General features: G+C 44.5%; 1 protein-coding gene across 2 annotated transcripts in view; it reads right to left on the bottom strand.

The window, feature by feature from the left end:
• Positions 1-1,886: 1,886 nt before the first annotated feature.
• The window catches only part of LOC139387085 (sterol carrier protein 2a), a 47,406-nt gene continuing 21,835 nt past the window's right edge, over positions 1,887-27,457 (bottom strand). The window contains exons 6-17 of one of the 2 annotated variants that reach the window (XR_011629124.1): positions 22,274-22,400; positions 22,037-22,100; positions 21,814-21,900; positions 21,435-21,585; positions 21,193-21,340; positions 19,610-19,717; positions 10,165-10,318; positions 9,044-9,137; positions 8,470-8,599; positions 6,159-6,238; positions 3,308-3,472; positions 1,887-3,263 (exon numbers count right to left, since the gene is read on the bottom strand). Coding sequence is in view for 1 of the 2 variants with exons in the window: in XM_071133078.1 (XP_070989179.1) it covers positions 3,377-3,472; positions 6,159-6,238; positions 8,470-8,599; positions 9,044-9,137; positions 10,165-10,318; positions 19,610-19,717; positions 21,193-21,340; positions 21,435-21,585; positions 21,814-21,900; positions 22,037-22,100; positions 22,274-22,400 (1,239 nt within the window). In the remaining variant the exon portion in view is untranslated. Of the gene's footprint in view, positions 3,473-6,158; positions 6,239-8,469; positions 8,600-9,043; positions 9,138-10,164; positions 10,319-19,609; positions 19,718-21,192; positions 21,341-21,434; positions 21,586-21,813; positions 21,901-22,036; positions 22,101-22,273; positions 22,401-27,457 lie in introns of both variants that reach the window. The other variant, XM_071133078.1, reaches the window with a different exon arrangement.

Raw genomic sequence — 27,457 nt, 5'->3', positions numbered from 1 at the left:
CTAACACGTATTGGGAAAGGGGGGGGGGGTATCTAGTCAGTTGTCAAACAATGTATTCAACTGAAATGTGTCTTCCGCATTTAACCCAACCCCCCCCTGACCCCTCTGAGGGGGGCTGCCATAATGGACATCTACGTCTTCGGTGCCCGGGGAACAGTACTACAGTAACTGCCTTGCTCAGTGGCAGAACGACAGATTTTTACCTTGTCAGCTCAGAGATTCAATCCAGCAACCTTCCGGTTACTGGCCCAACGCTCTAACCACTAGTCTACCTGCCACCTGAGGAAGCTCTAACCACTAGTCTACCTGCCACCTGAGGAAGCTCTAACCACTAGTCTACCTGCCACCTGAGGAAGCTCTAACCACTAGTCTACCTGCCACCTGAGGAAGCTCTAACCACTAGTCTACCTGCCACCTGAGGAAGCTCTAACCACTAGTTTACCTGCCACCTGAGGAAGCTCTAACCACTAGTCTACCTGCCACCTGAGGAAGCTCTAGCCACTAGTCTACCTGCCACCTGAGGAAGCTCTAACCACTAGTCTACCTGCCACCTGAGGAAGCTCTAACCACTAGTTTACCTGCCACCTGAGGAAGCTCTAGCCACTAGTCTACCTGCCACCTGAGGAAGCTCTAACCACTAGTCTACCTGCCGCCCTATTGCCTCAGGAGGTTGAATACTTATCTAATCAAGATATATTAGTATATTATTTTTCATAATATATTGACTTTGTGTTGATCGTTGACCCCCCAAAATAGACTCTAAATGGATTTGTCCCATTTTAATCCCACTTTTGGGAGACGACAAAATGTGGAAAAAGTGGAGGGGCGTGGATACTTTCTGAAGGTGCTGTAGACGTGTCAGGAACACAGAGAACTGACATTAAAGCAAGAGACAGATCACATTGTCCTCAATAAACATGCATAGGTTTTAAATGCAGTAGATATCAATATGCAGACTGGAAGAGACTTACTACACAAGCACAAAGCCATTTTCAAAATGGAACACTCTTCCATTTTTAGTGCACAACTTTTTTTGGTCAATCCCTAAACTGTAGCTCCCTAGGTTTAATCAGAGAAGACAGAGGAAAGGGATTTCATTACTATGCATTACACCTTTAACAACAACAAAATGACCTCTGAACAGAAAAATTGTGAAGGAAAACATAAGGAAGACAACTTATGAACAAAGTAAACGGTCTGTGTACATATGTATGGATAATTGGTTTGCTCAAAACACCTCTGGTCAATCATTTCAAGTTTCAGGAGTTTATTCGCCACGTGCACAGGATACAACAGGTGTAAAACAGTACAGTCAAATTCTTACTTGAGAGATCTTTCACAACAATGCAGTGAATTTGTGAAGAAAACACACGATTAATAGTTTCATCTGTATGTTAAACGCTCTCTCAGGCTGTACTCGCTCAGCCCTACGGGCCATGGTCAAAAGTAGCACGCCAAATAGGGAATGGGGAGCCACTTGGGATAGGGAATAGGGAGACACTTGGGATAGGGAATAGGGAGACATTTGGGATAGGGAATAGGGAGACATTTGGGATAGGGAATAGGGAGACATTTGGGATAGGGAATAGGGAGACACTTGGGATAGGGAATAGGGAGACACTTGGGATAGGGAATAGGGAGACACTTGGGATAGGGAATAGGGAGCCATTTGGGATAGGGAATAGGGAGCCACTTGGGATAGGGAATAGGGAGCCATTTGGGATAGGGAATAGGGAGACATTTGGGATAGGGAATAGGGAGACACTTGGGATAGGGAATAGGGAGCCACTTGGGATAGGGAATAGGGAGCCACTTGGGATAGGGAATAGGGAGCCATCTTCTCGTTCACATCTTGAAAGTTAATTAATGAAACACTCAGTCTTCTGGTCAATATAGCTGTTATTTATTTAGTAAAAAATCAATTGCATTCATTCAGTCACTCATACACACACATTCTACAGAAAAGCATTTCCTCAAATCAGGTCCTATCGGACTGTCATATTGAAATCAGAGCTGTCAGTTTCATAGAGACACCAGAGGCACATAAAGTGGTGTTCTGTATTATTATAAAATAGTCCACCATGTTACATTATTATTAAACATTATTTACTACACAAACATAAAATATTGTATACATTTATTTACTGCAATGACAGTGTTATTATTATGTGGCGGGAGTCACTGCCACGCTGTCGCAGCAAACGCATGGCATATGGGACACAAGCACCTGGTCACTGTGGTATTAAATGACTGAACAGCAGTGCCAGAGATCAAACCAGATTAGTTGGGTCTTAAAGATGATCTTTTGCTTTTCTTGACTTAGCAACAGCCTCATAAGCTGTTTATAAGATGGCCGTCAAGAGTGTCCAAAAAAAACTTCAATTGCTTTTCAAAACCGTCACAATCTCTCTTCCTCCTGTTTGTCACAGCAGCTCAGAGCAGAATATTAGACATAACAGTTAAGGCATTATTCCAGTTCTGTGTGTGTATGTGTCTTCACATTGGTTGGTTGAAACATGAGGAACCCATAAATCATGAGGAAAATGTGAATTAAATATAAATATTATCTCATTATCAATTATGTTACAGGACACTTGAGGAAGTTAGAATCTTGGGACATTGGGGTTGATTTCTCAACTAATTATCTAGTATAGAATCTATTTCAAAGATAGATAGTGACAGGGATCAATAGAGAAAGAGAGAGGCTAAATTAAGAGTGAATGTGAAAGGGTGTGGAGGAGAGAGATGGAATGAGATGATAGAGAGAGGAGGAGAGGTCAGAGAGGCGGAGAGGTCAGAGAGGCGGAGAGGTCAGAGAGGAGGAGAGGTCAGAGAGGAGGAGGTCAGAGAGGAGGAGGTCAGAGAGGAGGAGAGGTCAGAGAGGAGGAGAGATCAGAGAGGAGTAGAGGTCAGAGAGGAGGAGAGGTCAGAGAAGAGGAGAGGTGAGAGAGGAGGAGAGGTCAGAGAGGTCAGAGAGGAGGAGAGGTCCGAGAGGAGAGATGAGAGAGGAGGAGAGGTCAGAGAGGAGAGGTCAGAGAGGAGGAGAGGTCAGAGAGGAGGAGAGGTCAGAGAGGAGGAGAGGTCAGAGAGGAGGAGAGGTGTGAGGTGTGAGGAGGGGGGAGAGACAGGTGAGCGAGGGGGGAGAGAGGTGAGAGAGAGGTGAAAGGAGGGGTGAAAGAGGTTAGAGAGAGGTGAGAGAGAGATGAAAGGAGGGGTGAGAGCGGTTAGAGAGAGCTGAGAGGAGGGGTGAGAAAGGGGTGAGAGGAGGGGTGAGAGAGGTTAGAGACAGCTGAGAGGAGGGGTGAGAAAGGGGTGAGAGAATGTGCATAACTGCTACATATGGCAGGAGTTCCAGAGCTGAGGGTCTATCAGCCAATCACAGCTTGGCTTTGGCTGGCACCAGCTGCAGACTCTGAAGCTTCATGGCCATGCCCATGTTTCCTGCGATCTTCAGCTTGCCCTGGAAGAATGCCTGCAGCGGACAGGTAGGAGAGAGAAATGATACATCAGAGGACAATGGGTTGAAACACAGGAAAGTCAACTACTGCTCATGATCCAAGGTTTAAAGGGTTCAGATTACCCAGTTGCAGGATTGACACAGTTCACTGAAAACTGGGACACGGGGGGGGAGAGAGAGCGGGAGGGGCTGGCAGTGTTCGTCAGGGTGACAGCTTGCAGCCAGGGAACGGCTCTGCTCAGACATGAACCAACTGGAGGCATGCCTGCCTGTGTTTCAGCGGTTCAGATCAAATCCAATGCATAAACGGTGACGAGATTAATGGCCCAGATCTAAACCCCAAAAACAACCATAACATCCTTGAGGAAGTATGATGTCTGTTAACTGGTACAACAAGAGGTTTCTAACTTCAAGTGTCTTTCGGGGTTAAATAAAGGTTCAATTCAATTTCTTTTCCAACTCCTTCAAAACTCTCACAAATAAAACTCTCACAAATAAAACTCTCACAAATAAAACTCTCACAAACAAAACTCTCACAAATAAAACTCTCACAAATAAAACTCTCAAAAATAAAACTCTCACAAATAAAACTCTCACAAATAAAACTCTCACAAATAAAACTCTCAAAAACAAAACTCTCACAAATAAAACTCTCACAAATAAAACTCACAAATAAAACTCTCACAAATAAAACTCAAAAACAAAACTCTCACAAATAAAACTCTCACAAATAAAACTCTCACAAATAAAACTCTCACAAATAAATCTCTCACAAATAAAACTCTCAAAAACAAAACTCTCACAAATAAAACTCTCACAAATAAAACTCTCATCTGGGTATCTGAGAGGTCTGAGAACACACCTGGCTATTCTCTGTTGTATCTGGGTTCCTAACAGAGGTCTGAGAACACACCTGGCTATTCTCTGTTGTATCTGGGTTCCTAACAGAGGTCTGAGAACACACCTGGCTATTCTCTGTTGTATCTGGGTTCCTAACAGAGGTCTGAGAACACACCTGGCTATTCTCTGTTGTATCTGGGTTCCTAACAGAGGTCTGAGAACACACCTGGCTATTCTCTGTTGTATCTGGGTTCCTAACAGAGGTCTGAGACCACACCTGGCTATTCTCTGTTGTATCTGGGTTCCTAACAGAGGTCTGAGACCACACCTGGCTATTCTCTGTTGTATCTGGGTTCCTAACAGAGGTCTGAGACCACACCTGGCTATTCTCTGTTGTATCTGGGTTCCTAACAGAGGTCTGAGAACACACCTGGCTACATCTGTTGTATCCGGCCCCAATTGACCTCTGATTTTGAAGACTTTGCGTGATTGCAAAGTACTTGAGGACCCACACTGTTTGCTGAAGTAGGTAAACATACTCATCCTATTTCTTGTGTGTGTGTGTGTGTGTGTGTGTGTGTGTGTGTGTGTGTGTGTGTGTGTGTGCATGTAAAGTTGACTGAAGTTTGAACAAACTCATTCAATTGATTTTTCTCTCCCTGTCTGTTACATGTTGAGTGAATTGTCCTTGGTCTGTGGGCGTTGTCAGACTGTGTCCCTTACGTTCAGGGTCAATGTCCATGAACAGACAAGGGGCTGATGCCCTTAATACATCTGAAGGCCTTGACTAGACATTTATTTCTTAGGGGAGAGGAGGGTTGAGTGAGAGTGAGTGAGTGAGTGAGTGAGTGAGTGAGTGAGTGAGTGAGTGAGTGAGTGAGTGAGTGAGTGAGTGAGTGAGTGAGTGAGTGAGTGAGTGAGTGAGTGAGTGAGTGAGTGAGAGAGAGAGAGAGAGAGAGAGAGGAGACCCACCCTGTGGCATAACAGAATGCACTCTGGACAAGGACTAATCTCATTACACTGGCCAATTTCCAAACCTATTTTTAGAAAACAATCAAATCCGATTTGGCATCCTACTAAAGATTGGACTTCGCTCGCTTTGGTCATTTTGACCAAAATCAAATGAATAAAAAGAAAATGTAATAAAAAAAATAATACTTACAAGATTCATAAAAGCTGATCTCTACGCATCTATGTAACCATCTGCCTCTCCTGAGGAACTTTATTTGCACTAGGCTTGGTAGGGAGGAGTGAGGAATTCAGCCCAAGGTCAGGATGGATGAAGTGAGAAGGAACAGCCCTTGTTGCCCGCTTGCTCACTTTGGCCGGGCGGCCAGCTCTAAGAACAGTCTGTGGTTCCTAACTTCCATTTAAGATTGACGGAGGCCACGGTCTTCTTAGGGACCTTCAATGCTGCAGAAATCTTTTGTTACCCTTCCCCAGATCTGTACCTCAACACAATTCTGTCTCAGAGCTCTACAGACAATTCCTTCGACCTCATGGCTTTGTTTTTGCTGACAAAGATTGTCAACGGTGGGACCTTATATAGACAATTGTGTTTACCACAGTTGCACTCCAATCAAGTTGAAGAAACACCAAGGATGATCAATAGGAACAGGATGCACCTGAGCTCAATTTCGAGTCTCATAGCAAAGGGTCTGAATACTTATGTAAATAAGGTATTTCTGTTTTTATATTTTGTATAAATGTGTATAAAACTGAACAAGAGGACAATAGTATTGGGCTTCATCCAAAATGGCACCCTATTAGCATTGAGCTCTGATAAAAAGGCTGTGCACTATATAGGGAATATGGTGCCATTTGGGACACAGCCTTATTCATTGTTGTTTTACGGACTTACCGTCTGTGGATTCATCTTGCCTGTCATCAGCTTCATTAAGTCTTCATCTCCCATGGTGATAGTGCAGTCAGCCTTCTTATCTGAATGGAGGAGAGAATTCAATTAAATAATGCCCTACAAAAACATTCCTTCAATTATCCTGCCCTACAAAAACATTCCTTCAATTATCCTGCCCTACAAAAACATTCCTTAAATTATCCTGCCCTATAAAAGCTTCCTTCAATTATCCTGCCCTACAAAACCTTCCTTCAATTATCCTGCCCTATAAAAGCTTCCTTCAATTATCCTGCCCTACAAAACCTTCCTTCAATTATCCTGCCCTATAAAAGCTTCCTTCAATTATCCTGCCCTACAAAAACATTCCTTCAATTATCCTGCCCTACAAAACCTTCCTTCAATTATACTGCCCTATAAAAACCTTCCTTCCATTATCCTGCCCTACAAAAACCTTCCTTCCATTATCCTGCTCTACAAAAACCTTCCTTCCATTATCCTGCCCTACAAAAACCTTCCTTCCATTATCCTGCCCTACAAAAACCTTCCTTCCATTATCCTGCCCTACAAAAACCTTCCTTCAATTATCCTGCCCTACAAAACCTTCTTCCAGTATTAAATGACTACTGTGACATAGGTTTTGTCCCAAATGGCACCCTTTTCCCTATAAAGTGTACTACAATTAAAAAAAATACTACAGTAGGTGCCTATAAGTGCCAAATAAAGTGTCAGGGTTGATGATTTCATCTCATCAGCCATAAATCCCCTTGTGACAGGGGGAATGGAAGCTGGTTGTGTGCAACAGCGAGGGGCAACTGAATGTAATCTTCACAAGAAAATGTCATGGTTAAAAACATTTCTACCGTTTATCTATGGATAAGAGAAGAGTGTTGACGTGTTATGCTCGGTTTGTTTTACTTTAGCAACCCATCGGGCACAGACATCACTTCAATGTTTAGTTTTGAATTCAATGTGAAAACAACAACAAAAAAATGTCCCCATGTCATTTGATTTAAATTCAAAAGTTGGGTGAAAAAGACAAAATGCCCTGAAGTTGATGACTTGTTTTGTGGAAATCCAATCAGTTTTACATTTTGATTCCATTGTCATCATCACAATGACTTTTTTGGGGGGGTTGAAATGACGTGGAAACACTGATTTGACCCGTTTTCGCCCTGTTGGAAGTCTTTATTCATATTAAAAAAAATATCTATTGAATTTTCCACGTGGTCTATATTAACCGGCACGTCATTTAATAGAACAGGATTTTAAAATTCAACATTGATGCACAATTTCTACTTAAAATATCAAAAGGGATGCAGAAGGCACAACTTTGTAGAACGACGCTGTTTACGAACGGAAAAAGAGGGAAGTAAGCTCTATAGTTTCTCCCCCATCTCCAGTTTCTTGTTGATCGGAACCGTTCCAGAATCCAATCAACTATATACTGCAAAATACATGGGATCCTTGACATGTTAACTTCAATGCCCAACACCTTAATCACTGGGACTGATCTATTCATGGTTCAATAACATGATAGACTAATGTCCATGTGGTTAAGAAGGGAACAAGTTGTCATTCCAGTACCAGGGACAGGATGAAGTGTACTGTGCTGTGCTCTACTTCACACACACCTGCCACTTCAACCACGGAAGTTGCTTTTATGAAATGTCCGCTGCTCTTTAAGAGACCATTCAACGTATTATTGGGGCAATGTCCCAAATGCCACCCCATAAGTGCTCAACAGTAGTGCTCCATATAGGGAATATGGTGCGATTCGGACGCTACCTTGCTTTCTATAAAACATCCTAACAAGTGAGATAGGTTTGATAACAGGAAAGGCTCAGAGGAAGGCCCGGTTTTTAAAGATTTTTAAACAGAGCTGAGTGGAAGAAAAGGACATTGCTCCAGACAGCCATAATGGAAGCAATTTAAAAGATCTCTGTGTGTGTGTGTGTGTGTGTGTGTGTGTGTGTGTGTGTGTGTGTGTGTGTGTGTGTGTGTGTTTTCTAAAAGGAAGCAATTCAAAAATTGTGTGTGTTTGGCATTTGAATAAAAATCCTTCTTTGTCTTTTGCATTCCAGAAGTGCTCTCTCAGAAGACAGACCGCCAATCCTTCAGTCATTTATATTCTGCAGACAACCATCTCCTCAGACGGACAGTCCTTCTGTTTTTTTGTTGTTGTCAGGAAATCTAATATGTCAGAGTCTCAGTCAAGATCATCGATCTCCTCCAATACCTCTAATGCTCACATTGATAAAAACTCTCAACATTAAAACACAGAGACCAGATCATCTGATGACAGACAGACACACACCAGCGTCGTTGCTCACGGAGCCGTGTCCATTCTTCGCGTCTACGACCCACAGAGCGTCTTTCCCCTCGGGTCCATCTGTCACCTTGAAGGCAAAAACTCCTCCAATCTTCTTCACAACGTCTACTCCTTCCTGCAGACAAACCCGATGTGACATCAAAGCAGAGAGAGACGGACTGTTATGGCTCTGCGTTCTGTTAGGTTAATGTGGCAGCGGAGGCTAACGTTGGGTTAAAGTTACCTAAATATGTACGAGTTGACGGACTCCATAAATCACAAAGCTAGCTAGTGGTACTGGGTTCTGAGACTACCTTGACATTGGTCTCTGGTGACAAGACTGTTAAACAGAGATAACCTTATAAAGTCATTATTATAATACAAAAAGCTTTATAGTTAAATAAGTTAAACAACATTAAAATGTGGCACTTAATTGATGTGACAACAAGCAGCAATGACACCGCAGAGTGAGACTGAGGTAAAGCAGTCGTCAGCACCCACACAGAACATGAACACATTTCGACTTTGTATAGGAGGATATAAATGATGAACAGGAAGTTAGTTTGTCCGAGTGGTGTACCTCCTGTAGTTTGTTCTCTATCTCCTGGAAGACAGAATAGACTCTGAAGCCCTCCAGACGTTCTGCTCTGGTGGGGACAGCCGCTATCTGGGACCTAGAAACACACACAGGAACAGAACACGGCTTCAGTTAAGAGCGCGTTCTCAGAGAGTAAAGAGAGGCTAGTAAAAACGTGTGTGTGTGTGTGTGTGTGTGTGTATGTGTGTGTGTGTGTGTGTGTGTGTGTGTGTGTATGTGTGTGTGTGTGTGTATGTGTGTGTGATCATCATTGAAGGACAGTCACAAAGTAAACGTGTGTGCGCTTGTGTGCAAATGTGTCTGTGTGTGTGTGTGTGTGTGTGTGTGTGTGTGTGTGTGTGTGTGTGTGTGTGTGTGTGTGTGTACCAATGTTGAAAGGAGTATGGTTCAAGGCCATACTACAGTATCTGTACTTAATCTGTTCTAACACAGAAGGTTAAAGTACATGCTGTGGCCACGTCCCAAACAAAACCCTATTCCCTATTAACGGAATGACACCGAGACTCCGATGTGTCACTTAAAAAAATGTTTGCCAAAAAACAAACATTGATTTCAACGTTTAACAAAAACAAACAACTCTATGCACAAGGACTACTTTAAACAATTTACACAGTCAAATGTTTTTATAAAAACATTTACTGGAAACGTTTGATTTTGTTACCAGACTTTTGTATCTGTGTTTTTGTATCTGTGTTTCTGTATCTGTGTTTCTGTATCTGTAATTTTTGTATCTGTGTTTTTGTATCTGTGTTTTTGTATCTGTGTTTTTGTATCTGTATCTGTGTTTTTGTAATATTTTCTGTGTAAATTGTTATAAGTAGTCCTTGTGCATAGAGTTGTTTGGTTTGTTAAACATGGAAAGAATTTTTTTTATTTATTGTACATTTTAAAGTGAGAAATCTGAGTCTCGGCGTAATTCCGTTGCCATGAAATTGCCGCCCCCCCCCACAAAAAAAATAAACTGGTGTCTATTATTTAAAAATCCGATTTCTGCAAGGATCTGAGAGATAAAGCCTAGTTATTTAGTTATTTGGTAAATCACCTCAGTTGTATGTTTCTCACCTAGTCAGTTAATTAGTAAGTTGGTAGACAGATAGACTCACCTGGCATCCTGAGGGAACCCCATCCTGTAGAGAGTGACGACCACAGCTCCTCCCAGGCCGATATTGTGCTGTAGGGCCACCTTCGCCCCCGGGACCTGCCTCCTCTCAGCCTGGCCTCTCAGCTGCCAGCACAGCTCCGCACACTGGGCCAGACCTGAGCAAGCACAGAGAGAGAGAGAGAGAGAGAGAGAGAGAGAGAGCAGGGAGGTCAATGACACATACACAGAGAGAGATCAGATCAGAACACTGGGCCAGACCTGACTAATAAACCACAGAGAGAAATTAAGGCCAACACAATAGAACAGACCTGAGCAATAACAGAAACCGATAGGGTCAATGCACTGAGTCAATCCCAGAGATCAGAACGCTCAGCAAGACCAGAGTAATCAACAAGAACAAAATGAGAGAGCGAGAGAGGTCAGAACACTGGGCCAGACCTGACACATCAACAACCGAGAGGGGAGGTTAATACTGAACCAGACCGGAGTAATACACCACAGAGAGACGAAGGTCAGTCACAGAATTACATGTAGAGCTCTAGGATGTCTGTGAGATCAGAAAACTGGGCCAGAACTTACAAAATCACAGGTCAACGCACTCTACAGCTATATAAGCGTTATATAAGAAAGTCATCATGCTAACAACCAGAGGGATTGGAAAGCCTACTGTAATATCTACTTGGACAACAAACTGAACATCACATGTAAGTCTTCATATTTGAAAGGTCTCAATTAACAGATTGATTTCCTATCATAGATTATGGATTTCCCGTTTGTCCTTCCTTCCTTCCGAGCGCGCACACGCACACGCACACACACACACACACACACACACGCACACACACACACAAAGCCTGTAAGTGCTAATGCTGGATTGCTAAATCTAACCAGATGGACAACAGGCATTTGAACCCAGAGTGTGGCTGAGGCAGGATGTCATTTCACAAATTAAAAATAACCTTAGGTCCCTGACACAACACATTGCTGGCCCTATAAAAACACAACGACCTTCCATTTTTGGGGATCCATAATAAACCCCAGGAAGACTAGCTGCTGCCTTGGCAGGAACTAATGGGGATCCAATATAAACCCAAGGAAGAGTAGCTGCTGCCTTGGCAGGAACTAATGGGGATCCAATATAAACCCAAGGAAGAGTAGCTGCTGCCTTGGCAGGAACTAATGGGGATCCATAATAAACCCCAGGAAGAGTAGCTGCTGCCTTGGCAGGAACTAATGGGGATCCATAATAAATCCCTGGAAGAGTAGCTGCTGCCTTGGCAGGAACTAATGGGGATCCATAATAAACCCCAGGAAGAGTAGCTGCTGCCTTGGCAGGTACTACATGGTGATCCTTAATACACCCCAGGAAGAGTAGCTGCTGCCTTGGCAGGAACTAATGGGGATCCAATATAAACCCCAGGAAGAGTAGCTGCTGCTTTGGGAGGAACTAATGGGGATCCAATATGAACCCAAGGAATAGTAGCTGCTGCCTTGGCAGGAACTAATGGGGATCCAATATAAACCCAAGGAAGAGTAGCTGCTGCTTTGGCAGGAACTAATGGGGATCCAATATAAACCCAAGGAAGAGTAGCTGCTGCCTTGGCAGGAACTAATGGGGATCCAATATAAACCCCAGGAAGAGTAGCTGCTGTTTTGGCAGGAACTAATGGAGATCCAATATAAACCCCAGGAAGAGTAGCTGCTGCCTTGGCAGGAACTAATGGGGATCCAATATAAACCCCAGGAAGAGTAGCTGCTGTTTTGGCAGGAACTAATGGAGATCCAATATAAACCCCAGGAAGAGTAGCTGCTGCCTTGGCAGGAACTAATGGAGATCCAATATAAACCCCAGGAAGAGTAGCTGCTGCCTTGGCAGGAACTAATGGGGATCCAATATAAACCCCAGGAAGAGTAGCTGCTGTTTTGGCAGGAACTAATGGAGATCCAATATAAACCCCAGGAAGAGTAGCTGCTGCCTTGGCAGGAACTAATGGGGATCCAATATAAACCTCAGGAAGAGTAGCTGCTGTTTTGGCAGGAACTAATGGAGATCCAATATAAACCCCAGGAAGAGTAGCTACTGCCTTGGCAGGAACTAATGGGGATCCAATATAAACCCCAGGAAGAGTAGCTGCTGCCTTGGCAGGAACTACATGGTGATCCTTAATACACCCCAGGAAAAGTAGCTACTGCCTTGGCAGGAACTAATGGGGATCCAATATAAACCCCAGGAAGAGTAGCTGCTGCCTTGGCAGGTACTACATGGTGATCCTTAATACACCCCAGGAAGAGTAGCTGCTGCCTTGGCAGGAACTAATGGGGATCCAATATAAACCCCAGGAAGAGTAGCTGCTGCTTTGGGAGGAACTAATGGGGATCCAATATAAACCCAAGGAATAGTAGCTGCTGCCTTGGCAGGAACTAATGGGGATCCAATATAAACCCAAGGAAGAGTAGCTGCTGCTTTGGCAGGAACTAATGGGGATCCAATATAAACCCAAGGAAGAGTAGCTGCTGCCTTGGCAGGAACTAATGGGGATCCAATATAAACCCCAGGAAGAGTAGCTGCTGTTTTGGCAGGAACTAATGGAGATCCAATATAAACCCCAGGAAGAGTAGCTACTGCCTTGGCAGGAACTAATGGGGATCCAATATAAACCCCAGGAAGAGTAGCTGCTGCCTTGGCAGGAACTACATGGTGATCCTTAATACACCCCAGGAAGAGTAGCTACTGCCTTGGCAGGAACTAATGGGGATCCAATATAAACCCCAGGAAGAGTAGCTGCTGTTTTGGCAGGAACAAATGGAGATCCAATATAAACCCCAGGAAGAGTAGCTGCTGCCTTGGCAGGAACTAATGGGGATCCAATATAAATCCCAGGAAGAGTAGTTGCTGTTTTGGCAGGAACTAATGGAGATCCAATATAAACCCCAGGAAGAGTAGCTACTGCCTTGGCAGGAACTAATGGGGATCCAATATAAACCACAGGAAGAGTAGCTGCTGCCTTGGCAGGAACTACATGGTGATCCTTAATACACCCCAGGAAGAGTAGCTACTGCCTTGGCAGGAACTAATGGGGATCCAATATAAACCCCAGGAAGAGTAGCTGCTGTTTTGGCAGGAACTAATGGAGATCCAATATAAACCCCAGGAAGAGTAGCTACTGCCTTGGCAGGAACTAATGGGGATCCAATATAAACCCAAGGAAGAGTAGGTGCTGCCTTGGCAGGAACTAATGGGGATCCAATATAAACCACAGGAAGAGTAGCTGCTGCTTTGGCAGGAACTAAATGGGGGTCCTTAATAAATACAGTACAGTGGCTATAGAAAGTCTACAACTCCCTTGTTGTGTTACAAGGTGGGATTAAAATGGATTCGATGTCATTTTTTTGTCAACGATCTACATACAATCCTCTATAATTTCAAAGTGGAAGAATAATCTTTAAAAAAATATAGAATTTATAAATAATGAAAAAACCTTCATTATATAAGTATTCAACACCTGAGTCAATACATTTTAGAAACACCTTTGGCAGCGATTACAGCTGTGAGTCACTCTGGGTAAGTCTCATAACAGCTTTGGCAGTGATTACAGCTGTGAGTTACTCTGGGTAAGTCTCATAACAGCTTTGGCAGCGATTACAGCTGTGAGTCACTCTGGGTAAGTCTCATAACAGCTTTGGCAGCGATTACAGCTGTGAGTCACTCTGGGTAAGTCTCATAACAGCTTTGGCAGCGATTACAGCTGTGAGTTACTCTGGGTAAGTCTCATAACACCTTTGGCAGTGATTACAGCTGTGAGTTACTCTGGGTAAGTCTCATAACAGCTTTGGCAGCGATTACAGCTGTGAGTCACTCTGGGTAAGTCTCATAACAGCTTTGGCAGTGATTACAGCTGTGAGTTACTCTGGGTAAGTCTCATAACAGCTTTGGCAGTGATTACAGCTGTGAGTCACTCTGGGTAAGTCTCATAACAGCTTTGGCAGTGATTACAGCTGTGAGTCACTCTGGGTAAGTCTCATAACAGCTTTGGCAGTGATTACAGCTGTGAGTCACTCTGGGTAAGTCTCATAACAGCTTTGGCAGCGATTACAGCTGTGAGTCACTCTGGGTAAGTCTCATGACAGCTTTGGCAGTGATTACAGCTGTGAGTCACTCTGGGTAAGTCTCATAACAGGCTTTGGCAGCGATTACAGCTGTGAGTCACTCTGGGTAAGTCTCATAACAGCTTTGGCAGAGATTACAGCTGTGAGTCACTCTGGGTAAGTCTCATAACAGCTTTGGCAGTGATTACAGCTGTGAGTCACTCTGGGTAAGTCTCATAACAGCTTTGGCAGTGATTACAGCTGTGAGTCACTCTGGGTAAGTCTCATAACAGCTTTGGCAGTGATTACAGCTGTGAGTCACTCTGGGTAAGTCTCATAACAGCTTTGACAGCGATTACAGCTGTGAGTCACTCTGGGTAAGTCTCATAACAGCTTTGGCAGTGATTACAGCTGTGAGTCACTCTGGGTAAGTCTTATAACAGCTTTGGCAGTGATTACAGCTGTGAGTCACTCTGGGTAAGTCTCATAACAGCTTTGGCAGTGATTACAGCTGTGAGTCACTCTGGGTAAGTCTCATAACAGCTTTGGCAGTGATTACAGCTGTGAGTCACTCTGGGTAAGTCTCATAACAGCTTTGGCAGCAATTACAGCTGTGAGTCACTCTGGGTAAGTCTCATAACAGCTTTGGCAGTGATTACAGCTGTGAGTCACTCTGGGTAAGTCTCATAACAGCTTTGGCAGTGATTACAGCTGTGAGTCACTCTGGGTAAGTCTCATAACAGCTTTGGCAGTGATTACAGCTGTGAGTCACTCTGGGTAAGTCTCATAACAGCTTTGGCAGTGATTACAGCTGTGAGTCACTCTGGGTAAGTCTCATAACAGCTTTGGCAGTGATTACAGCTGTGAGTCACTCTGGGTAAGTCTCATAACAGCTTTGGCAGTGATTACAGCTGTGAGTCACTCTGGGTAAGTCTCATAACAGCTTTGGCAGTGATTACAGCTGTGAGTCACTCTGGGTAAGTCTCAAAACAGCTTTGGCAGTGATTACAGCTGTGAGTCACTCTGGGTAAGTCTCATAACAGCTTTGGCAGCGATTACAGCTGTGAGTTACTCTGGGTAAGTCTCATAACAGCTTTGGCAGTGATTACAGCTGTGAGTCACTCTGGGTAAGTCTCATAACAGCTTTGGCAGCAATTACAGCTGTGAGTCACTCTGGGTAAGTCTCATAACAGCTTTGGCAGTGATTACAGCTGTGAGTCACTCTGGGTAAGTCTCATAACAGCTTTGGCAGTGATTACAGCTGTGAGTCACTCTGGGTAAGTCTCATAACAGCTTTGGCAGTGATTACAGCTGTGAGTTACTCTGGGTAAGTCTCATAACAGCTTTGGCAGCGATTACAGCTGTGAGTTACTCTGGGTAAGTCTCATAACAGCTTTGGCAGAGATTACAGCTGTGAGTTACTCTGGGTAAGTCTCATAACAGCTTTGGCAGCGATTACAGCTGTGAGTCACTCTGGGTAAGTCTCATAACAGCTTTGGCAGCGATTACAGCTGTGAGTTACTCTGGGTAAGTCTCATAACAGCTTTGGCAGTGATTACAGCTGTGAGTCACTCTGGGTAAGTCTCATAACAGCTTTGGCAGTGATTACAGCTGTGAGTCACTCTGGGTAAGTCTCATAACAGCTTTGGCAGCGATTACAGCTGTGAGTCACTCTGGGTAAGTCTCATAACAGCTTTGGCAGAGATTACAGCTGTGAGTTACTCTGGGTAAGTCTCATAACAGCTTTGGCAGTGATTACAGCTGTGAGTCACTCTGGGTAAGTCTCATAACAGCTTTGGCAGCGATTACAGCTGTGAGTCACTCTGGGTAAGTCTCATAACAGCTTTGGCAGAGATTACAGCTGTGAGTCACTCTGGGTAAATCTCATAACAGCTTTGGCAGAGATTACAGCTGTGAGTTACTCTGGGTAAGTCTCATAACAGCTTTGGCAGTGATTACAGCTGTGAGTCACTCTGGGTAAGTCTCATAACAGCTTTGGCAGAGATTACAGCTGTGAGTTACTCTGGGTAAGTCTCATAACAGCTTTGGCAGCAATTACAGCTGTGAGTCACTCTGGGTAAGTCTCATAACAGCTTTGGCAGAGATTACAGCTGTGAGTCACTCTGGGTAAGTCTCATAACAGCTTTGGCAGTGATTACAGCTGTGAGTTACTCTGGGTAAGTCTCATAACAGCTTTGGCAGAGATTACAGCTGTGAGTCACTCTGGGTAAGTCTCATAACAGCTTTGGCAGAGATTACAGCTGTGAGTTACTCTGGGTAAGTCTCATAACAGCTTTGGCAGTGATTACAGCTGTGAGTTACTCTGGGTAAGTCTCATAACAGCTTTGGCAGAGATTACAGCTGTGAGTCACTCTGGGTAAGTCTCATAACAGCTTTGGCAGCGATTACAGCTGTGAGTCACTCTGGGTAAGTCTCATAACAGCTTTGGCAGTGATTACAGCTGTGAGTTACTCTGGGTAAGTCTCATAACAGCTTTGGCAGAGATTACAGCTGTGAGTCACTCTGGGTAAGTCTCATAACAGCTTTGGCAGAGATTACAGCTGTGAGTTACTCTTGGTAAGTCTCATAACAGCTTTGGCAGCAATTACAGCTGTGAGTCACTCTGGGTAAGTCTCATAACAGCTTTGGCAGAGATTACAGCTGTGAGTCACTCTGGGTAAGTCTCATAACAGCTTTGGCAGTGATTACAGCTGTGAGTCACTCTGGGTAAGTCTCATAACAGCTTTGGCAGTGATTACAGCTGTGAGTCACTCTGGGTAAGTCTCATAACAGCTTTGGCAGAGATTACAGCTGTGAGTTACTCTGGGTAAGTCTCATAACAGCTTTGGCAGCAATTACAGCTGTGAGTCACTCTGGGTAAGTCTCATAACAGCTTTGGCAGAGATTACAGCTGTGAGTCACTCTGGGTAAGTCTCATAACAGCTTTGGCAGTGATTACAGCTGTGAGTTACTCTGGGTAAGTCTCATAACAGCTTTGGCAGAGATTACAGCTGTGAGTCACTCTGGGTAAATCTCATAACAGCTTTGGCAGAGATTACAGCTGTGAGTTACTCTGGGTAAGTCTCATAACAGCTTTGGCAGTGATTACAGCTGTGAGTTACTCTGGGTAAGTCTCATAACAGCTTTGGCAGAGATTACAGCTGTGAGTTACTCTGGGTAAGTCTCATAACAGCTTTGGCAGTGATTACAGCTGTGAGTTACTCTGGGTAAGTCTCATAACAGCTTTGGCAGCGATTACAGCTGTGAGTCACTCTGGGTAAGTCTCATAACAGCTTTGGCAGTGATTACAGCTGTGAGTTACTCTGGGTAAGTCTCATAACAGCTTTGGCAGAGATTACAGCTGTGAGTTACTCTTGGTAAGTCTCATAACAGCTTTGGCAGCAATTACAGCTGTGAGTCACTCTGGGTAAGTCTCATAACAGCTTTGGCAGAGATTACAGCTGTGAGTCACTCTGGGTAAGTCTCATAACAGCTTTGGCAGTGATTACAGCTGTGAGTTACTCTGGGTAAGTCTCATAACAGCTTTGGCAGTGATTACAGCTGTGAGTTACTCTGGGTAAGTCTCATAACAGCTTTGGCAGAGATTACAGCTGTGAGTCACTCTGGGTAAGTCTCATAACAGCTTTGGCAGTGATTACAGCTGTGAGTCACTCTGGGTAAGTCTCATAACAGCTTTGGCAGTGATTACAGCTGTGAGTTACTCTGGGTAAGTCTCATAACAGCTTTGGCAGAGATTACAGCTGTGAGTCACTCTGGGTAAGTCTCATAACAGCTTTGGCAGTGATTACAGCTGTGAGTTACTCTGGGTAAGTCTCATAACAGCTTTGGCAGAGATTACTATACTTGCCCTTTATTCTTTTCGTAATTCTTCAAGCTCTGTCAAGATGTTGGGGATCATGGCTAGACAGCAATTTTCAAGTCTTGCCATAGATTTTTATGCAGATTTAATACAAACCTGTTACTTGGCCACCCAGAACACTTCACTGTCTTCTTGGTAAGCAGCTCCAGCGTAATTGTGGCTTTGTGTTGAAGGTTATTGTCGTGCTGAAAGATTAATTTGTCTCCCAGTGTCTGGTGGAAAGCAGACTGAACCAGGTTTTCCTCTAGGATTTTGCCTGTGCTTAGCTCCATTCTGTTTCTTTTCATCCTGAAAAACTCCCCAGTCTTTGCCAATGTCAAGCATACCCATAGCATGATGCAGCCACCAACATGCTTGGAAATAAGGAGGCAGTTACTCAGTGATGCGTTGGATTTATCCCAAACATTAGGCTTCGCATTTAGGCCAAAACGTATATTCCTTTGCTGTATTACTTTAGTGCCTGGTTGCATACATAAGCATGTTTTGGAATATTTATATTATGTAGATTTGTATTATTCTTTTCACTCTGTCATTTAGGTCATTATTGTGGAGTCACTACAATGTTGTTGATCCATCCTCAGTTTTCTCCCATTACAGACATTGAACTCTGTAGTGGTTTTAAAATCACCAAAAGCCTCATGGTGACAACCCAGTTTCCTTCCTGTCCTGCAGCTCAGTTCAGAAGGATGACTGTATCTTTGTATCTGGGTGGTTTAATACATCATCCACAGCATAAATATGAACTTGATCATGCTTAAAGATAATCAGTGTCTGATTTATAATTGTTACCCATCTACCAATCACCGCCTTTCTGTATGAGGCTTTCGGAAAGCTCCCTGGTCTTTGTGGTTGAATCTGCGCTTGAAATTCAATACTAGACGGAGGGATTTTACATATGTTGTATGGGGGACAGAGGAAGGGTTAGTTATTAAAAACTCATGTCAACTCCTATTATTTCACACAGAGTGAGTCCATGTAACATAGTAGCAACACAAAACATGGTACAAACATTATTGGGCATAGACAACAGCACAAAGGGCAAGAAGGTAATGACAGGAATCAACCTAGCACACAGTTCAATATCCTCCTGGGACTACTCAGGATGTCACTTCCTGTCTGTGTGTTACAGGCAAAAAGCGTGGATAAAGGCTTTTGTGGGAGTTACTGACTTTCTCAGGAGACTACTGCCCTCTGGTGGTCATGACTGAAATACAGTCACATCACACATTCAGATTCCATCTTAATCTATAATGTAGTTTTTTCAACATTAATTTGTTGCATACAAAATTTGTTGTTGGATTAGGAGGATGATGAAGTCACTGGGTCAGCAGGAGATGGTTGGTGTTGTTTACCTGTAGCTCTTAGAGGGGTCAAGGGTTACGAGGTCAGGGGTTATGGGGTCAGCAGCAAGTGTTTGTGCTGACTTGTGACGGCGAGAAGGGTCAGGGGTTAGAGGTCACTTGGTCATAGTTATTATTACCTGTGGCTCCCAGAGGGTGTCCTTTAGAGATGAGTCCTCCGCTGGGGTTGACCACCCACTGGCCTCCGTACGTGTTGTCTCCTCTGTCTATCAGCTCTCCAGCCTTACCTAGGAACATAGAACAGTGATACATTAAATAATATAATACCTTTGATCTTTAAAGCGCTTTTCATGTTGGCCTACAGGCAGACAGTCACAAAGTGTGGTACAAAGGTAAAACAGAACGGAATGCTAAGGGAACACAGCCAGGGGGTAAAACTCAGAATGCTAAGGGAACACAAACAGGGGGTAAAACTCAGAATGCTAAGGGAACACAGCCAGGGGGTAAAACTCAGAATGCTAAGGGAACACAACTAGAGGGTAAAACTCAGAATGCTAAGGGAACACAACCAGGGGGTAAAACTCAGAATGCTAAGGGAACACAACTAGAGGGTAAAACTCAGAATGCTAAGGGAACACAACCAGGGGGTAAAACTCAGAATGATAAGGGAACACAACCAGAGGGTAAAACTCAGAATGCTAAGGGAACACAACCAGGGGTAAAACTCAGAATGCTAAGGGAACACAGCCAGGGGGTAAAACTCAGAATGCTAAGGGAACACAACCAGGGGGGTAAAACTCAGAATGCTAAGGGAACACAACCAGGGGGTAAAACTCAGAACGCTAAGGGAACACAACCAGGGGGTAAAACTCAGAATGCTAAGGGAACACAACCAGGGGGTAAAACTCATTATGCTAAGGGAACACAACCAGGGGGTAAAACTCATTATGCTAAGGGAACACAGCCAGGGGGTAAAACTCATTATGCTAAGGGAACACAACCAGGGGGTAAAACTCAGAATGCTAAGGGAACACAGCCAGGGGGGTAAAACTCAGAATGCTAAGGGAACACAGCCAGGGGGGTAAAACTCAGAATGCTAAGGGAACACAACCAGGGGGGTAAAACTCAGAATGCTAAGGGAACACAGCCAGGGGGTAAAACTCAGAATGCTAAGGGAACACAGCCAGGGGTAAAACTCATTATGCTAAGGGAACACAACCAGGGGGTAAAACTCAGAATGCTAAGGGAACACAGCCAGGGGTAAAACTCAGAATGCTAAGGGAACACAACCAGGGGGTAAAACTCATTATGCTAAGGGAACACAGCCAGGGGGTAAAACTCAGAATGCTAAGGGAACACAACCAGGGGGTAAAACTCAGAACGCTAAGGGAACACAACCAGGGGGTAAAACTCAGAATGCTAAGGGAACACAGCCAGGGGGTAAAACTCAGAACGCTAAGGGAACACAACCAGGGGGTAAAACTCAGAATGCTAAGGGAACACAACCAGGGGGTAAAACTCATTATGTTTATGACAGGAGTATGACATGAGATCAAATAGGCACAAGATGGCCTCTCATTCAAAAAAATATATGAATAATTCAACTATAGTAAAAACATTGAACTGAACAAATCAGAAACAGTGAAAAACAAATAAAAGGCAATTCTATATATTATTTTAAATAAAAACACATTCTAGAGAATTAACAATGCTACTTTTATGTGGCTAGAAATAGGCGGTAGATTGGTAGGGTCAGACTCACCCTCTGGGCACAACCCCAGAGCCTCGTACGTGATCAGCTCGTTGGCAGAGAAACAGTCGTGTAGCTCGATCACATTGACGTCACTGGGTTTCAGACCCGCTGTCTCAAAACACTTCTTGGCTGCCAGGGAGGTCATGTCGTATCCAACCTAACAGGAAACAACACAATAAGTCACTATCTTTTTGTTGTTCTGCATTTAAAAGTTGTTGGATACTTTTGAACAGCTTTATGTCCCCTCTCACCATCTTCATGCAGCTATTGTCTTCGAAGGTAGTTGCGAGGTCCGTGACCATCTCCTGGGCTAAGATCTCCACCGCCTGGTGCTCTAGACCATGGCGCCTCACAAAGCCCTCACTGGCCAGGACAGCTGCCCCTGCACCGTCAGAGGTAGGACTGGGGGGGGGGGGGGGGGGGGGCGACAATGTTAGTGTCCCATAGATACTTTTTCCTGCCAGAGTGCAAAAGCCCCCAAAGCAACACCCTGGTCCTTAACACCAAAATGTTTAATTGTAATCAAATAAAGCCAAACTCTATAGAGGTGGAGGTCAGGGAGGGCTGCCCCACTCTGCCTATCTTCTGGTAGGGGAAACACTGCTCCAGAGAGATAGTGGGACTCCTTACCAACACTGGAGAAGAGTAAGGAACTCAAACACCTTCCTGGACTGTTTGACCTGGTCCAGACTGTACTCATCCTGGAACTGAGAGTACCTGTTATCACACACACACACACACACACACACACACACAGTTGTCATGAAAACATTGATCATTGGATTGGTCAAAGAAGGTAATTTCTAATGACCAGGCCTTCTGTGTGTTAAAGAGTTGATGGTTGCAGTCTTACGGGTTGTTGGTGGAATGCTTGTGGTTCTTCCATGCGATTTTAGCAAAGTGCTCTGGTGTAGTACCTGGAAGAGTCCCGGGAATTAATACACTTAACTATTCAATGACAGACTTCCCAGAGTTCCACAGTCACGCACTACATGGTGTATCATCCAGATGAAAGAAAAGGCTGAGAACACCACCAACAACACACTTCATAAGGTACTGTACACATGTGCACGCACACCATCATGTTTACCGTATTTCTCCATGTGTTCTCTGCCCGCGTTGCCAAACATCTGTGGTGCTGCCGGTGCTGCTGCCATCCCATATGTGTTGAACATCACCTCCATATGCTTGTCCATGGGGTTAGTCCTGTCCATGAACTACAATACACTGGGTTAGTCCTGTCCATGGGGTTAGTCCTGTCCATGAACTACAATACACTGGGTTAGTCCTGTCCATGAACTACAATACACTGGGTTAGTCCTGTCCATGGGGTTAGTCCTGTCCATGAACTACAATACACCGGGTTAGTCCTGTCCATGAACTACAATACACTGGGTTAGTCCTGTCCATGGGGTTAGTCCTGTCCATGAACTACAATACACCGGGTTAGTCCTGTCCATGGGGTTAGTCCTGTCCATGAAATACAATACACTGGGTTAGTCCTGTCCATGGGGTTAGTCCTGTCCATGAACTACAATACACTGGGTTAGTCCTGTCCATGAACTACAATACACTGGGTTAGTCCTGTCCATGGGGTTAGTCCTGTCCATGAACTACAATACACTGGGTTAGTCCTGTCCATGAACTACAATACACTGGGTTAGTCCTGTCCATGAACTACAATACACTGGGTTAGTCCTGTCCATGGGGTTAGTCCTGTCCATGAACTACAACACACTGGGTTAGTCCTGTCCATGAACTACAATACACTGGGTTAGTCCTGTCCATGAACTACAATACACTGGGTTAGTCCTGTCCATGGGGTTAGTCCTGTCCATGAACTACAATACACTGGGTTAGTCCTGTCCATGAACTACAATACACTGGGTTAGTCCTGTCCATGGGGTTAGTCCTGTCCATGAACTACAATACACTGGGTTAGTTCTGTCCATGGGGTTAGTCCTGTCCATGAACTACAATACACTGGGTTAGTCCTGTCCATGGGGTTAGTCCTGTCCATGAACTACAATACACTGGGTTAGTCCTGTCCATGAACTACAATACACTGGGTTAGTCCTGTCCATGAACTACAATACACTGGGTTAGTCCTGTCCATGGGGTTAGTCCTGTCCATGAACTACAATACACTGGGTTAGTCCTGTCCATGGGGTTAGTCCTGTCCATGAACTACAATACACTGGGTTAGTTCTGTCCATGGGGTTAGTCCTGTCCATGAACTACAATACACTGGGTTAGTCCTGTCCATGGGGTTAGTCCTGTCCATGAACTACAATACACTGGGTTAGTCCTGTCCATGGGGTTAGTCCTGTCCATGAACTACAATACACCGGGTTAGTCCTGTCCATGAACTACAATACACCGGGTTAGTCCTGTCCATGGGGTTAGTCCTGTCCATGAACTACAATACACCGGGTTAGTCCTGTCCATGAACTACAATACACTGGGTTAGTCCTGTCCATGAACTACAATACACTGGGTTAGTCCTGTCCATGAACTACAATACACTGGGTTAGTCCTGTCCATGGGGTTAGTCCTGTCCATGAACTACAATACACCGGGTTAGTCCTGGCCATGAACTACAATACACTGGGTTAGTCCTGTCCATGAACTACAATACACTGGGTTAGTCCTGTCCATGGGGTTAGTCCTGTCCATGAACTACAATACACCGGGTTAGTCCTGTCCATGAACTACAATACACCGGGTTAGTCCTGTCCATGAACTACAATACACTGGGTTAGTCCTGTCCATGGGGTTAGTCCTGTCCATGAACTACAATACACCGGGTTAGTCCTGTCCATGAACTACAATACACTGGGTTAGTCCTGTCCATGAACTACAATACACTGGGTTAGTCCTGTCCATGAACTACAATACACTGGGTTAGTCCTGTCCATGGGGTTAGTCCTGTCCATGAACTACAATACACCGGGTTAGTCCTGTCCATGAACTACAATACACTGGGTTAGTCCTGTCCATGAACTACAATACACTGGGTTAGTCCTGTCCATGGGGTTAGTCCTGTCCATGAACTACAATACACCGGGTTAGTCCTGTCCATGAACTACAATACACCGGGTTAGTCCTGTCCATGAACTACAATACACTGGGTTAGTCCTGTCCATGAACTACAATACACTGGGTTAGGCCTGTCCATGAACTACAATACACTGGGTTAGTCCTGTCCATGGGGTTAGTCCTGTCCATGAACTACAATACACCGGGTTAGTCCTGTCCATGAACTACAATACACTGGGTTAGTCCTGTCCATGGGATTAGTCCTGTCCATGAACTACAATACACCGGGTTAGTCCTGTCCATGAACTACAATACACTGGGTTAGTCCTGTCCATGGGGTTAGTCCTGTCCATGAACTACAATACACCGGGTTAGTCCTGTCCATGAACTACAATACACCGGGTTAGTCCTGTCCATGAACTACAATACACTGGGTTAGTCCTGTCCATGGGGTTAGTCCTGTCCATGAACTACAATACACTGGGTTAGTCCTGTCCATGAACTACAACACACTGGGTTAGTCCTGTCCATGGACTACAATACACTGGGTTAGTCCTGTCCATGGGGTTAGTCCTGTCCATGAACTACAATACACTGGGTTAGTCCTGTCCATGAACTACAATACACTGGGTTAGTCCTGTCCATGAACTACAATACACTGGGTTAGTCCTGTCCATGAACTACAATACACTGGGTTAGTCCTGTCCATGAACTACAATACACTGGGTTAGTCCTGTCCATGAACTACAATACACTGGGTTAGTCCTGTCCATGGGGTTAGTCCTGTCCATGAACTACAATACACTGGGTTAGTCCTGTCCATGAACTACAACACACTGGGTTAGTCCTGTCCATGAACTACAATACACTGGGTTAGTCCTGTCCATGAACAACAATACACTGGGTTAGTCCTGTCCATGGGGTTAGTCCTGTCCATGAACTACAATACACCGGGTTAGTCCTGTCCATGAACTACAATACACTGGGTTAGTCCTGTCCATGGGGTTAGTCCTGTCCATGAACTACAATACACTGGGTTAGTCCTGTCCATGAACTACAATACACCGGGTTAGTCCTGTCCATGGGGTTAGTCCTGTCCATGAACTACAATACACCGGGTTAGTCCTGTCCATGAACTACAATACACTGGGTTAGTCCTGTCCATGGGGTTAGTCCTGTCCATGAACTACAACACACTGGGTTAGTCCTGTCCATGAACTACAATACACTGGGTTAGTCCTGTCCATGAACTACAATACACCGGGTTAGTCCTGTCCATGGGGTTAGTCCTGTCCATGAACTACAATACACCGGGTTAGTCCTGTCCATGAACTACAACACACTGGGTTAGTCCTGTCCATGGGGTTAGTCCTGATCATGTACTACAATACACTGGGTTAGTCCTATCCATGGGGTTAGTCCTGTCCATGAACTACAACACACTGGGTTAGTCCTGTCCATGAACTACAATACACTGGGTTAGTCCTGTCCATGAACTACAATACACTGGGTTAGTCCTGTCCATGAACTACAACACACTGGGTTAGTCCTGTCCATGAACTACAACACACTGGGTTAGTCCTGTCCATGAACTACAATACACTGGGTTAGTCCTGTCCATGAACTACAATACACTGGGTTAGTCCTGTCCATGAACTACAATACACTGGGTTAGTCCTGTCCATGAACTACAATACACTGGGTTAGTCCTGTCCATGAAATACAATACACTGGGTTAGTCCTGTCCATGGGGTTAGTCCTGTCCAAGGGGTTAGTCCTGTCCATGAACTACAATACACTGGGTTAGTCCTGTCCATGGGGTTAGTCCTGTCCATGAACTACAATACACTGGGTTAGTCCTGTCCATGGACTACAATACACTGGGTTAGTCCTGTCCATGGGGTTAGTCCTGTCCATGAACTACAATACACTGGGTTAGTCCTGTCCATGAACTACAATACACTGGGTTAGTCCTGTCCATGAACTACAACACACTGGGTTAGTCCTGTCCATGAACTACAATACACTGGGTTAGTCCTGTCCATGAACTACAATACACCGGGTTAGTCCTGTCCATGAACTACAATACACTGGGTTAGTCCTGTCCATGAACTACAATACACTGGGTTAGTCCTGTCCATGGACTACAACACACTGGGTTAGTCCTGTCCATGAACTACAATACACTGGGTTAGTCCTGTCCATGAACTACAACACACTGGGTTAGTCCTGTCCATGAACTACAATACACTGGGTTAGTCCTGTCCATGAACTACAAAACACTGGGTTAGTCCTGTCCATGAACTACAATACACTGGGTTAGTCCTGTCCATGGGGTTAGTCCTGTCCATGAACTACAATACACTGGGTTAGTCCTGTCCATGAACTACAACACACTGGGTTAGTCCTGTCCATGAACTACAATACACTGGGTTAGTCCTGTCCATGAACTACAATACACTGGGTTAGTCCTGTCCATGGGGTTAGTCCTGTCCATGAACTACAATACACTGGGTTAGTCCTGTCCATGAACTACAATACACTGGGTTAGTCCTGTCCATGAACTACAATACACTGGGTTAGTCCTGTCCATGAACTACAATACACTGGGTTAGTCCTGTCCATGAACTACAATACACTGGGTTAGTCCTGTCCATGAACTACAATACACTGGGTTAGTCCTGTCCATGAACTACAATACACTGGGTTAGTCCTGTCCATGAACTACAATACACTGGGTTAGTCCTGTCCATGAACTACAATACACCGGGTTAGTCCTGTCCATGAACTACAATACACTGGGTTAGTCCTGTCCATGAACTACAATACACTGGGTTAGTCCTGTCCATGAACTACAATACACTGGGTTAGTCCTGTCCATGAACTACAATACACTGGGTTAGTCCTGTCCATGAACTACAATACACTGGGTTAGTCCTGTCCATGAACTACAATACACTGGGTTAGTCCTGTCCATGGGGTTAGTCCTGTCCATGAACTACAATACACTGGGTTAGTCCTGTCCATGAACTACAATACACTGGGTTAGTCCTGTCCATGAACTATAATACACTGGGTTAGTCCTGTCCATGGACTACAATACACTGGGTTAGTCCTGTCCATGGACTACAATACACTGGGTTAGTCCTGTCCATGGGGTTAGTCCTGTCCATGAACTACAATACACTGGGTTAGTCCTGTCCATGAACTACAATACACTGGGTTAGTCCTGTCC

The sequence above is a fragment of the Oncorhynchus clarkii genome, chromosome 28, assembly GCF_045791955.1.
Source record: "Oncorhynchus clarkii lewisi isolate Uvic-CL-2024 chromosome 28, UVic_Ocla_1.0, whole genome shotgun sequence".
Taxonomy (NCBI): domain Eukaryota; kingdom Metazoa; phylum Chordata; class Actinopteri; order Salmoniformes; family Salmonidae; genus Oncorhynchus; species Oncorhynchus clarkii.
The sequence above is the reverse complement of the archived record's forward strand: the minus strand, read 5'-3'. Positions and strand labels throughout refer to the sequence as shown.